General features: G+C 41.1%; 1 protein-coding gene across 7 annotated transcripts in view; it reads left to right on the forward strand.

The window, feature by feature from the left end:
* SNX29 (sorting nexin 29) overlaps positions 1 to 13378 on the forward strand; it is a 391693-nt gene that overhangs the window by 27972 nt on the left and 350343 nt on the right. For 5 of the 7 annotated variants that reach the window (XM_023760220.1, XM_023760222.1, XM_014462290.2 and 2 more), the window contains exon 5: positions 10043 to 10167. The exons of 1 other annotated variant lie outside the window; for it this stretch is intronic. In XM_023760220.1, coding sequence (XP_023615988.1) covers positions 10043 to 10167 — 125 coding nt within the window. Of the gene's footprint in view, positions 1 to 10042; positions 10168 to 13378 lie in introns of those variants that run through there. One more of the 7 variants, XM_023760224.1, reaches the window with a different exon arrangement.

The raw sequence follows: 13378 nt of genomic DNA on the forward strand, positions 1-13378 counted from the left end.
AGGCCCTGGAAGTTTCCTCAAAGACTAGGTACGTTATTGTTTCACAGAAGCATCTTCCTCCCACGTGGAATTACAGAACATGATCTGGAAGTTTTCCTTTGGAATTATAAATAGCAACCCAAACTGCAGATCAGAAGAATGAGCGTGGACTTTGGAATTTAGATTTTGAATCCTGGCATTGCCGTCCCGGGTTGTGTTGGACTGTGGGCAAGTTTCTGGCCTTCCTGTGCCTCAGTGTCCTCATCCGTAAGCAGGGATAGTAGTACTAACATTTACTTCGTAGAGCTGCTCTGAGTTAGTTCACGTTAGAACAGGGCCTGGCAGCTAGTAAGTTCCAGGTATTGTTATAGTCATCAGAGTTTTATGTCTTGACACTTGGCAAATAAATATTCTCTGCACACTGTGTCTCTTTGCCATTATGGCTTTGGGGATGAGTCTCAGAACATTTAGAAATTGCAGGTTTTTGTGACCCTTTCATTTGACTGTCAGAAGAAATCAGAGAAGAGCATTTTTTCTCCTTTACAAGCCTGCCAGGGAAGAGGGATTGTTTTGGTGATTTTTCTGTACCTGTTGAGGAATTAAGAACATTTTTGAACTTTTTAGAAGGAAATCAGCTGCCCTTTGCTGTTCCCTGATGTTATTCTTAGGGCATGTATTCCTCGGGACACTTATGAAACCAGATGGCTTTTCCAGGCATTCCTTTTCCTCTGTTAAATGTCTCTGGATCTTCATCATGTGATTTTTATCTTCAGTTGCCACAAGTTTCTTACCAGCCTCTTATTAGTGTGAGGTGTTGACTAGATGTTTTAATTCTTCTCAGCCTGGCGGAAAATTCTGAGGTTCATTGATTAGATACTTTATTTCCACTTTGAGGCTCTGTAGTAGGTGGTTCTACACTGCATTTTCTTTTATTTTACTATATTGATCAAACAAATTGATTTTCTTTAGGAAAAAGAGTATTTTTAGCAATTAGGGAACTCTGGGGCATTTAGCAAGTCTGAGCACATATCCAGGCCTGAATTTTAATAAATAGTTATATTGTTTATATTGATAATTGTTGAGAGCAGTGCTTGGCCCATTGGAAACAATATGTAAGCGCTGTCAGCACCATCCTGATAGGGAGAGAGGCCATGAGCATGAAGTATGAGCTTTGGCATCAGACATACTTGTCTATTGCCCACATGGCCACAAACCACCAGTTACCAGCTGTGTAATTTGGGACTTAGCTTCTCTAGACCTCTGTTGCACCGTCTGGAAAATCAGATGATGATCATGTTGCCACTTCCTGGGGTTGTAGTGAGGATTAGATGTAATAATGTTTACTTGGCACACCCAGTAAGAACTTAATAAACTTAATATGTTTCCTCTCTGTGTCTAGACATACCAGTGTTTTGGCTGATTTGGAAACTGAAGGCTAGAATGATTGCTCATTAGCTCCTCCATTCAATAGATATATACTTACAGATCACTATGCTGGCATTGGGGATGCAAACTGGATGAGATGGTTGTGTCTTCAAGGAACTCAAAATTGAGTCAGGGAAATAGACATGTAAATTGTGGGCAGTCATGGTAGCCTGTAGTAATAATTACATAGTCCAGACGTGAGAGGTGTGCACAGGGTCCTTAGTGGTCACATGGGCAGAACGGGAATTCCAGGCAGCAGGAATAGCAAATGCGAAGGTACAGGGATGTGCAAGAAAACGGTGGGATCGTAGATGATTTGCCCTGTGTGTTGAGGAATGGGCTGGAAAGTCATTACTAGATTCTTCTCTTGCTGTCATGGGGAAGTTTTGAACTTCATTCATTAGGGTGTTCTTTCTTTTTTTAAAAATCCTCACTTGAGGATATGTTTTCATTGATTTTTTTTTCTTTAGGGAGGGAGGGAGGGAGGAAAAGAGAGGGAGAGGGAGAGGGAGAGAGAGAGAAAGAGAGAAACATTAATTGATTGCCTTCCAGGGATCGAACCCACTACCTAGGTATGTGCCCTGACCAGAATCAAACTCCCAATCTCTCATTGTCTGACCAACTGAGTCACCCAGCCAGGGCAGGGTATTATTTCTTAAATCATGGCTATTTGTATACCATTTTCACAATTTTTGCCACATCTGTATACTATTATGAGCCAGAGATTGGCTTGAGGTGGAATTTCAAGGACCTGTCTACTCTGGTCTTGTCATAATTAATACCATCAGTGACTTCAAAGATTGATGGCTTTTTACAGTTTTATCTTTACACATTGAAATGATTAACATAAAAATTGTTCATCTCTGTTCCCCCTAAAATTAGGTCAGTACTATATACACATAGCAAAGTGTGGTGTGGGTAAGTAAGAAACAAAGATAGATAAGGACATGACTACATTTCAGGAGACTAGCTTCTGTTGAGGATGCCAGGGGTTTGAGAAGGGTGAGATGAGTCTAGGAGATCAGCGAGAGATGGCTGTGCAGTGGAAGTGGTTGTATTGGGGGAAGACACAGGATTGAGAAGCCTTAGGACTAAGCATTGATAAGACTGGGTGGTGCTGGATGTGGCCAGAATCAGAACAAATGTGTGTTGTTTTGAACTTTTCTTTTTTTTTTGAGCAAGCTATTGGTGTGGAGTTTCTTTCTCCTAGGCTATGGACTCCAGTCAAACTTGGAGATATTGGCCAATGACTTAGTGTCACATTTATGTGTGCTCATTTCCCATTTATTCACTCCTGAATCTAGGACTCTTGCTTTCCTCGATGCTCTTTCCCCTTTGATTTACTAGTGGAACATTCATTTGATTTCTTTTTACATGCCTGTTGGCCATTCTCTAACATTCACACCTACAGTATCTTTTTTTAAAAAAAAATATTTTATTGATTTTTTTACAAAGAGGAAGGAAGAAGGATAGAGAATCAGAAACATCGATGAGAGAGAAACATCGATCAGCTGCCTCCTGCACAACCCTCACTGGGGATGTGCCCGCAACCAAGGTACATGCCCTTGATCGGAATCGAACCCGGGACCCCTCAGTCCGCAGGCTGACACTCTATCCACTTAGCCAAACCGGTTACGGCAACACACCTACAGTATCTTGAAAACTACTGCCTTGTGAGTTTTCACTATTATCAAGTTTATTTTTATTTTTTTATTTTTTATATTTTATTAATTTTTTACAGAGAGGAAGGGAGAGAGATAGAGAGCTAGAAACATCGATAAGAGAGAAACATCAATCAGCTGCCTCCTGCACACTCCCTACTGGGGATGTGCCCGCAACCAAGGTACATCCCCCTGACTGGAATCGAACCCGGGACCCTTGAGTCCGCAGACCGATGCTCTATCCACTGAGCCAAACCGGTCAGGGAAGTTTATTTTTTTGTCTACCTTTTTTTGGTCTTTTTATTCACTACCATATGTTCTTCCTCCTTTTGGGTAACTGAAGTTAATGATGAGGAATTATTTGTTTTTTATGCGCCCCCACAACCCATGTTCTTATAGTCTTTTAAAAAGAAAATATACATGTATATACACACACAGGTTTTATTGCCAGTGTTTTATAAAACTTGAATTATGTATATAAATGTTCTGCATCTGTGTTATCTCCCTTAGCATTACCCTGTCAAAATCTTTCCAAGTTACAGTTCTTTTTTTAAAATTTTTTTAAAGCCAGTCAAGTTTAGCAGTGGGGGGTTAGTGATACAAGTTACAGTTCTAATAATTATTTTTAAAAGGCTGCATTATATTATACAATGCAGATATACAGTTACCTATGAAGTAATACTTTGTGTCCAATTCTTACTACTATAGACAATGAAACAGTAGACATCCTTGAGCATCTTTTCTTATATTTTGAGGGTTTTATTTCTTTAGCTTACACTTCCAGGATGTTGGGTTGCTTTGTCAAAGAGAATATGTGTTTATTTTTAGTAGTTGTGGTCAGGTATTTTTCTAAAAATTTCTGCCAGCAGTGTAGGAGACTACCCTTTTTCTTTCTCGCTAACAACAGTTTTGAGTGTTGTTTTGAAGTTTTTTTAGTCTGATAGGTAAAAAGTTGTGGCTCACTGTTACTTTAATTTGCATTTCCTTGATTGCTAATGAATTTCAGTATCTTTTAAAAAAATTTTTCCCCCCTTTTAATCCTCACCCAAGAATATTTTTTTCCATTGATTTTTAGAGAGAGTGGAAGGAAGTGGGGATGGAGAGAGAGAGAAAGAGTGAGAGAGAGAGGATAGAGAAACATCACTGGGAAAGAGACACATCAATTGGTTGCCTCCCACATGCACCCCAACCAGGGATCGGACCTGCAACCCAGGTGTGTGCCCTTGACCAGGAATCGAACCCACGACACTCTGGCTGACACTCCGGCTGACACTCCATAAACTGAGCAATGCTGGCCAGGGCTAGATCTGTAGTTTTAAAAATGATTGTCCTAAATTGGTTTCTTAGCATTGTGGTACTTTCTTGGCCATTAGTAAGGTTGAATATCTTTTCATATGTTTATTGGCCAACTACATTTCCTTCTTTGGTGGTTTGTTCATCTTCCTTAATTTTTTATTTTATTTTTGAGTTTCTTGTCTTTTTTTTTTTTTTTATCCATTTGTAGAAAGCCCTTCATGTACTATAACTATTAATCCTTTTTCAGTTATATGTGCTGTAACTATTTTCTTTGTCACTTATTGTTTTACTATATTTATAATATCTTTTTGTTAGTTTGTTTTTTATTAATCCTCACCTGAGGATATTTTCAATTGATTTTTAGAGAGAGTGGAAGGGAAGGGGAGAGAGGAGAGAGAGAAACATTGATGTGAGAGAGACACATTGATTGGTTGTGTTCCGTACATGCCCTGACCAGGGCTGGGGATTGAGCCTGCAACCGACATATGGGCCCTTGTCTGGGAATTGAACCTGAGACCCTTCAGTCTGTGGGCTGACACTCTATCCACTGAGTCATTCTGGCTAGGTCATTTTTGTGATATCTTTTGCCACATAGAAATTTAAAAATTTTATGCAATTCATTTTATGAACCTTTAAAATGTTTTTTTTAAAGTATCCTGTCCTGAGAGTCTTTTGTATTTTCTCTATTATTTTAACACTTTATTATTTTACACTTTTATTTTTCTTTGATGCAGATCTGCCTGGAATTTAGTTCTGTCTGTGCTTTGAGATAGTTTACTCTTATTTTCTTTCAGCCCTTTAGCTACTGGTGTCAGTGCCACTGGTTAAATAGCCCACTCTTGCCCATTAGAATTGAGGTGCTACCATTATTATATATAACATATTTTCATATTTATTTGGATATTTGGGAGTCTCTGTACTGCTCCATCAATTTGTTTATCCTTGTACTAAAGCCACACTGTCAAGGCCTCCTTGTGATTATTGTTGGAATTGTATTAAATTTATACATTAATTTGGGAATAATTGATATTTTAATTTTTCCATTCGGGAAAGTGGTATTTCTATTTATTTTGATCTTTATATACTTTTTAAGAACTATTATGGTATTCTTCATATAGGACTTGTATCTTTCATGTTAAAAATATGATTTATTTTAATTTTTTAATATTGTAAATGTAATTCTCCTCTCCCACTTTGTCTACTTGAAAAAGTCAACTTTTAATGCTATAGTTTTTTTATTGTAATATTTTTTCATGAATTAGAAACATTTTATAACTTTTTATAGATATGCTTTTTTTCATGTATCATTATAATCCAAACTTTTAAAAATTGCTATTTCAAATTCTCTATAAATATTTTAAATAGTTGCATGATTTTTCCTCACCATAACTTTTAAACCATAATTCTTCATTCTTTATCTATAGCTTAAGGTAGCAGTATTTCTGATTCTTGAGTCGTGGATTCTTTTTAAATATTTGTTTTAGAAAAAGTGCTAAATTTCAGAAAGGCATAGAGGTAAGAAAGATATCACCAGTAATTATTTTACCAAGTAGCTCTTAATTTTTCACATACATCCCTTCAGAATTAAAACACACACACATTTTGAAGCTAGTTAGAGGTGATGGCTGTATAGCACTTTTAAAAGAAATGTTTTTATTGATTTTTAAAGGGAGAGGAAAGTGGGGGGGGGGGAGAAAGAGAGAGAGATGAGAGAGAAACATTGGTCGGTTGCCCTCCATATGCACCCAGACCAAACCTGAAACCTGGGCATGTGCCCTGACCGGGAATCAAACCAGTGACCTTTTGATGCACAGGAGTATGCTCAACTAGCTGAGCCACACTGGCCAGAGCCCTTCAGAATTTTTTTTTTAAACTTCCCTCTTTTATTATTTTTTAAATTATTATTATTATTTTTAAATATATATTTTTATTTATTTCAGAGAGGAAAGGCGAGGGAGAGACAGAAACATCAATGATGAGAGAGAATCATTGATCAGCTACCTTCTGCACATCCCCCACTGGGGATCGAGCCTGCAACCTGGGCATGTGCCCCTGACTGGAATAGAACCTGGGACCCTTCAGTCAGCAGACCAGTGCTCTATCCACTGAGCCAAACTGGCTAGGGCTGTTGCATTATTTATCTTAAATATTTGTCTGACTTGTAGACAATAGCAGAGGATTGATTTCTGCCAGTAAAATTCATGGTTTAAAGGGTGTGAACCATTTTGAAACTTAATTTATACAACATAAATGTAGGCCATGGTGCATTTCAAATGATCATCATGTAATGGCCTTGCTTTAGCAAGGCTAGTTGATAATTGTACTGTCTTAAATCTGAGATGTGGCTAATGCGATTAATTGACTGATTTTCATGGGTCCAAGCGACTCCATTCCAGGTAACATTGGAGTTTCCACTTGTGGGTAATCTAGTCCATTTTCATGCTTCTACTTAGTTTTTTCCAAAAGGTTCCAGTAAAGCTGTAACGTAAGAAAAGGATTAATTTGAAATATACCCTTCTGTGGCAAGGCTAATGTGATGCAGTCTGTAAAAATGCAGCATTTATTACTGATCCTGTCTGTCCTAAAAAAAAAGCACAGATTGCCATAAAAAAAGCACAGGATTCTCCGGAATCTCATTACATACTAATGTGGCAGGTTAAGTAGTCTTGAAATATAGGACAATGCTCAGGAAAACCAGTGCTTGCAGAATTTTATCAGTGAACTACTTAAGCTCATGCCGTGTCCAGCTGTGCTGGTGGATACTTTTACATTCAGCAGGAGGACATTATTTCATTTTTCATTTGTTAACTCCTTCACTCTTTCATCAAACCTTTACTGAGGACTTGAGGGGAAGTTTTTTTTTTTTTTTAAACAACGTTATTGAAGTCTAATTTGCATACCATAAAAATCTGCACTTTGTAAGTGTACTAGTACGATGCAGTGATTTTTTTAAATCGTAAATTTATAGAATTGTGTAACCATTGCCACAATCCAGTTTTAGAACAATATTCTCATTATCGCCAAAGTTCCCTGGTGCCAGTTTATCCTTGATTTCACTCCTAGCCATGGGCAATTACTAATGGACTTCCAGTTTCTGTATGTTTACCTTTCCTCAACATTTCGTGGAATCATACGATGTGTGCTTCTGACTTCTTTCCCTTAGCATAATATGTTCAAGGTTCATCCATGTTGTGGCATGTGTCAGTACTTTATTCCTTTTATCGCTAATAGTATTCCATTGTATTGATAGACCACGTTTTATTTATCCATTCCTCTGGGAAACAGCTGTATGCCCTAAAAACTTGAAGTGATTTCCTTGCTTGGTGCTTTTTGCACATATTAAAACATTCACTGTTGATTAAGTGCCCCACTTAATTAAAAAACATGACCCAATTCATTAATGTCTGTATAATAAAACTTAGGCTGATAAATGCCAGGGAGGCAGCCAACCCACCACAGTCATGCCAGAGAGCATTAGCAGAGAGCATTCTTGGAAATAGGAGAGCCTAAGGTGAGAAATAGAGAGCTCCACAAGTGGGTGCCCCTTTCATTGTGCAGGAATTACCATGTAACGGAATAAAGACGAGAAGAAGCCCTGGCCAGTTTACTCAGTGGTTGGAGCATTGACCATGGAAGGGTTGCAGGTTCAATTTCCTAGTCAAGGGCACATACCTTGGTTGCGTTTCAATCTGACCAGTCGGGGCGCATGTGGGAGGCAACCAGTTGATCTCTCTCTCTCTCTCCCCCCACCCCCCCTTCCTCCCTTTCACTTTGAAAATCAATGGAAAAAATATCCTCTAGTGAGGATTAAAAAAAAAAAGGTGAGAAGAAATGAAAAACCTTAAGGTGACATAGTTATAAACCAGCACCTATATAGTGTGCTCACCACAAGCTAAAGGACTGTAGATTCATGTGTGTTCTCCTTGATTCACTGGTCTTAATTGACCTGGATTTGTAACCCAAATCCAGGTCAATTAAGATCTCCCTAGGGGAGAACTCATTTTGGTCACATTTACCGCAGTAGCCAGCTTTGATCATTGGCAGTAGTAGCCCAGAATGCTGGGGTGGATTAGTGATGTGTGTCACAGGCACAGAATTGAGAGAAAATGTTGGTATTTGCTGATTCTGTGCCAGGGTTTTCTGGTGTGGACAGATGACCTGAGTAAAGGTTGGGTTTATGAGGGAGAGGACTTTTGTCATAGGATAGAGCATGTTTGTGTTGGTGCTGTGGGGTGTAGCAGAAACTAGCTCGGATCAGCATGGGAGTGGGGAGGGCCTGGAGTACAGATGGTGCTGCTAATTACGTACTTTATGTATGCTGTCTCTTCAATGTCTTTAAGCCTCAGTTTCTTTATGTGTAAAATGGAGATAATAATACCTACCTACCTTACCTATATCATAATGTTGATGAGAGGAGCTAATGAATCAGTGGTATGAAAATATGTTACCACCCACAGAACAATAAACCCTTGGAGTGTTATTATTACAGGTGTGGGGGTAGGTGGAGCAGGAAATGCCTGCAGTTAGGCAAGGTTGGAAAGGATGTGGTGGCCTCAGGACCTTTGCACTGGGCCCCTCTGCCCAGCCTGCTGCCTCTTGTCATATCCAGGTTTTAACTCCAAGGTTACCTCCATTCAGGCCACATAATTTAAGCTGGTTCCTGCCCGCTCTCCACTTACCACCTCATCCTGTTTTATTTTCTTCAAAGTTCTCATCAACTAAAATGGTTTGGTTAGCCTACTTGTTTGTGTGTCTTCCCTGTTAGATCTGTGCAAACGTGGTGAGGCAGAGAACTTGTGTGTGTCTCACTTGTGTATCATCAGAGCCTAGAATAGTGCCTGGCACATCGAAGTTCAGGGTTTCTTAATATTTGTTGCACAAGCGATTAAAAGGGTCTCTGAAGTCCACAGACCCAATTGGACTGAGGGCCAAGGAGTGCTGGGAGGATTAGTAAGAATAGAGGGTAGTTGCTGTGACCTCATCTCTTTGCAAACGTGTTCTTGAATCTTCCATTTCTTGGGTTATTGAGAAATGAATTCAGTTAAATCCACAGTAATTACAACTTTTTGTTGGTAGAAAAGCAAGCAGAGTAATTGTAACTTAATTGAAAATTCCATAAACTCTGAATCTGACTTCAAAGATAATCTCTTACAACAAAATAAAGAACAAGAATCAGAATTCATATGATTTCATTATTGTATGTAACAGGCCATGAAATTACACAATGTTTCCAATTTGTCAGGCTGGTGAATTCAATCTCTTAAAAGATAATCGTGTTCCTTAAACTACCTGTGATATGAATTTGAGTTGAAATGTGTGAATTGGATACAATTAACACCTACCCCTCCCCACACCAAACCGATTTGCTTTTAAATTGGCTTTTTTCTCTCTCCTGCTGCCTGGCACCAATTCCATGTTCCCTTGTTTCTTGTAAATTGTTACTATGCTTCCACCAGTCTAATGATTATGGCTAGACTGTGTGGGCTTCCCTGAGTTATGTGAGGTAAACAGACATGGGGAGAGGTGTGTGGGGCGGCCCAAGGCAATTACCTGCCTGTAAATCTAGGTGTCTCGTGGGTTCCTTTACACCTGGTGACTTACTGGCTCCCGGGAGATGCGGGGCCACTCTGGTGGTTTCTCCCCTTCACAGGTGGACTGATGAATCATTGGTTCTCTCACAGGGTGACCTGTCTGTGCGCCCAGTTTGAGGCCGTCCTACAGCATGGCTTGAAGAGGAGTCGTGGATTAGCACTAACAGCAGCTGCGATCAAACAGGCAGCCGGCTTCTCCAGCAAAACAGAAACAGGTACTGCTCGGCCTGATGTGGTGGCCCAGAGGATGCTGTCTTTTCTCTCTCTGTTTATTTTCATTCAGTAGTGAGCAAGGCAGTCACTGTGTGGGACTGATGGGGGTGGGTGGGGCAGGGCGTGGTGGTGCAGAAATCACGTGTAAGGATGCCCGACTTGTCGGTCATGGTGTTGTCTGGCACCTTAATTTAAGTGAAGTCATCCTTTGTGCAGAATCCCCAGCGCCACGTGTTGCCGTCTTTAAGGGCTCGGAAGCCTGCAGCGGAGGTGCTTATTTCACACTGTGGTGAGGCAGTTGCTGGGAAATTAGTAATCTGTTTTAATACGATGCATGGAGATAGCATGATATTTCATAATTACATCTGTCTTCAATAACAGCAACAGAGACCACACGGGTCTCTGAGCGTATACGTCCTGCTGCCATCCGTTTTAAAGTTGCCAAAGCATTTCCCAAGCGCCATGCGCCTGTATGTCTGAATGGCACAGGTAATCCTAATAATAATAACTGCTAACACGTGCAAGTATTTAGTGCAAGCCTGGCACTTTGTCCGTCTTCTGCATAAATGAACTTGTTCAGTTCTGACAACAGCCCTGTGAGTAGTAGGCACCTTTATTTTCTCCACCGCACAGATGAGGACACTGCGGAGAGTGGTTTGCTTGGGGTCTGAACCTTACAGGGGAGCCCATCATATAAAAACCATCCCATACTGACGATCCAAACAAGATTTAAAATAGTTAGACAGTTACTTGTTAGTTGGTTTCTAGTTGAATTGGTTATGGTTATCTATCCAGTTACGAATGTTGCAGCCGTGCAGTCACCTGGGCATTATTTAAAAGTATTTACTGTTAAATGCGCTACCCACCAAGAATGAAATAGACCTTTATGAAAACTGTGCAGTTGTGTGCATGTGTGTGTTAAGTTCCTTTTAATATTGAATATTGTCATTGAATGAAATGGGTCAGTGGATTGAAGATGAGGTTAAATTCAACCATTAGAATCACTTTTGGTATCCTAAAACATGACAAATTATGAATAAAACAAATATACATAAAAAACAACAACACTCCCCAAACCATCCTATGTTCTCCCTCCAACCCCACTTTAGAGAGCACGCTCTTTTAGACTCTGCTTGTGGTTGTCACCCTTAATTCGCAAATCTTTCTTGTTGTGTACAATGTTAGTGTACGATGTGTCATTTTTGGCTAGTTTTCCTCTTTTCATAGCTAAAAACCACCTCACTGTGTTTGGTGAAGTTAGTTGTTGGTGGAAATTCCCTGCTGACTGAGCCTTTTGCAGTTCTTTCTTTCTCTTTTGTGTTGGTGTATCTCCCTTTTCTTTCCTGCCCTTCAACAAACCTTTGATGCCTGTTCATCTCACTGGTTGCTCATCTTCAGAAATTATTGTGGTTCCTGTTGGGATCAGAGGAAGCTGCAAGAGGGATTCCTGTCACTGTTGATTTTTCTCCTGTGCTCTTGGGTTCCTCCTTTAAAAGGAAGTCATGGACGTGCGGGGCTGGTTCAGAGAAACGTCAGCATCACTGCTAACTGCCGCCTCGGATGTCAGTCCTGTTGTCTCATGTCCAGGATGCTTCCCTGGGCCCCTGTGTGGGGGTGGCTGAGGGCTCTGGGCTGGTTGAGAAGCTGTTCAAGGACATTGCTTTTCCCACAGTCCCCTCGTTTCCATCGTCCCTGTCTGAGGGGGAGCCACCTTACTGACACTGGCGAGGCTTTGGCTCTGCTTCCATCCAGTCGATGGCAGCTGCCGGCCATGGCAGAGGCAGCCCTGGCGGTCAGACGGTGAGGCTAAGTCTGGTAGGGCCCTGGAATATTCAGAGCTTTAGTCGTTTTCACTTGTAAAGGAGGGTAGTCTCGTCTATCTGGGGGCTTGTCAGGAGGATTCAGTGAGAATCTCATGTGAAGATCTGCTTCCGTTCATAACACCTAATAAATGTTTAACCAGTTGCCATCTTTCCTCAACACCCTTTTACCATTTAACCTCTTCCTGCATCTCATCCCCCTTAAGGCTCTCTGACCTTTTAGCCATGAAGAATGGCTCTTTTCATTCCATCCAGACCTGACTTCTTGTCTTTTTTGTTACTTGGCCCTGATAATCAGAGAGGTTCCAACATGTTTGCAAGGCATCTCCAGCACTCACGTTCTTGCCACTTCCCTGTATCTTAGCATGATTCCTGCACCTGCATCCCCAAGAGGCAGATGAACGGGTCTCTGGCTCTGTTTTCCTCTGAGGAGGATGTGCTGGGCTGCCTCCTAGACCCTTAGAAGCAGGGAAGGACCAAACTGGGTTAGCGCTTGAGTGGCTGCCAGGGCCTTTGCTGTCACCGTCGGTAGTGTGAAGAACCATTCACCGGTGCAGAATAGTCCTTGGCTGATGAAAACCTCTTTCCTGCTGTTGAACGTGTGATTAAAAGCCTCACGAGAGAGGGGAGCAGTGGGCTTTCAACTAAGAGCTGGGAAAGATCAGATCACTGGCTTCTTGAGGCTGTTAAAGCCACTGGAATGACCTTTCCGGCGGAGTGAAGCAAATGAAGTCTGGTGGAAATGAGCATCGTTCTGTTCCTTCGCCCCTGCTGGCTGCTGGCTAGGCCCTTTATGTAGCTTATATCAGACTCTACAGTCAGGCAACAGAGTTGAAATCTCTGCTCAGTGACTTGTCACACGTGAGGTCTCTGGGACACCCCCCACCCCTTGAGCTTTGTTTCCTCATGTGCAAAAGGAGGTTAATAACAGACTCTGCCTTGCAGGTTGTGGTAGGGACCCCCTGAGAAAGTGCCTGCAAAGTCCAGTCCAGAGCTGCTAGAGTTGGTGCTTGATGGAAACTTGGCAATTCCTTTCCAGGGTAGATGACGGTGTCCTTATTTCTCAGGGGATGACAGTGAGGCTCAAATAAGTTAATAAGCTGCCCAAGTTCCCACAGCTGGTAAATGGCAGAGCTGAGGATTCCAACCCAGGTCAGATTGATGTCAAATTCCTGGCTCTTCCCAGCTGCCCCCTCCTCTGGCATTGGGCCTGATGCCCACTGTTGCTCCTCCTCTGTAGACCACTCTAGCTCAGTTAACTGCATTGAAAGTGACAGGAGAGGATAAATAAGGGTGAATTAATCCACAAGGCTATTTATTGCCTTAGCTCTGTTTACAAATGAAGAGAGAAAAGCTGAAAAAGTAATGACTGACTAAAATGATGTTGTTGAAA

The sequence above is a fragment of the Myotis lucifugus genome, unplaced genomic scaffold (assembly GCF_000147115.1).
Source record: "Myotis lucifugus unplaced genomic scaffold, Myoluc2.0 scaffold_176, whole genome shotgun sequence".
NCBI lineage: Eukaryota > Metazoa > Chordata > Mammalia > Chiroptera > Vespertilionidae > Myotis > Myotis lucifugus.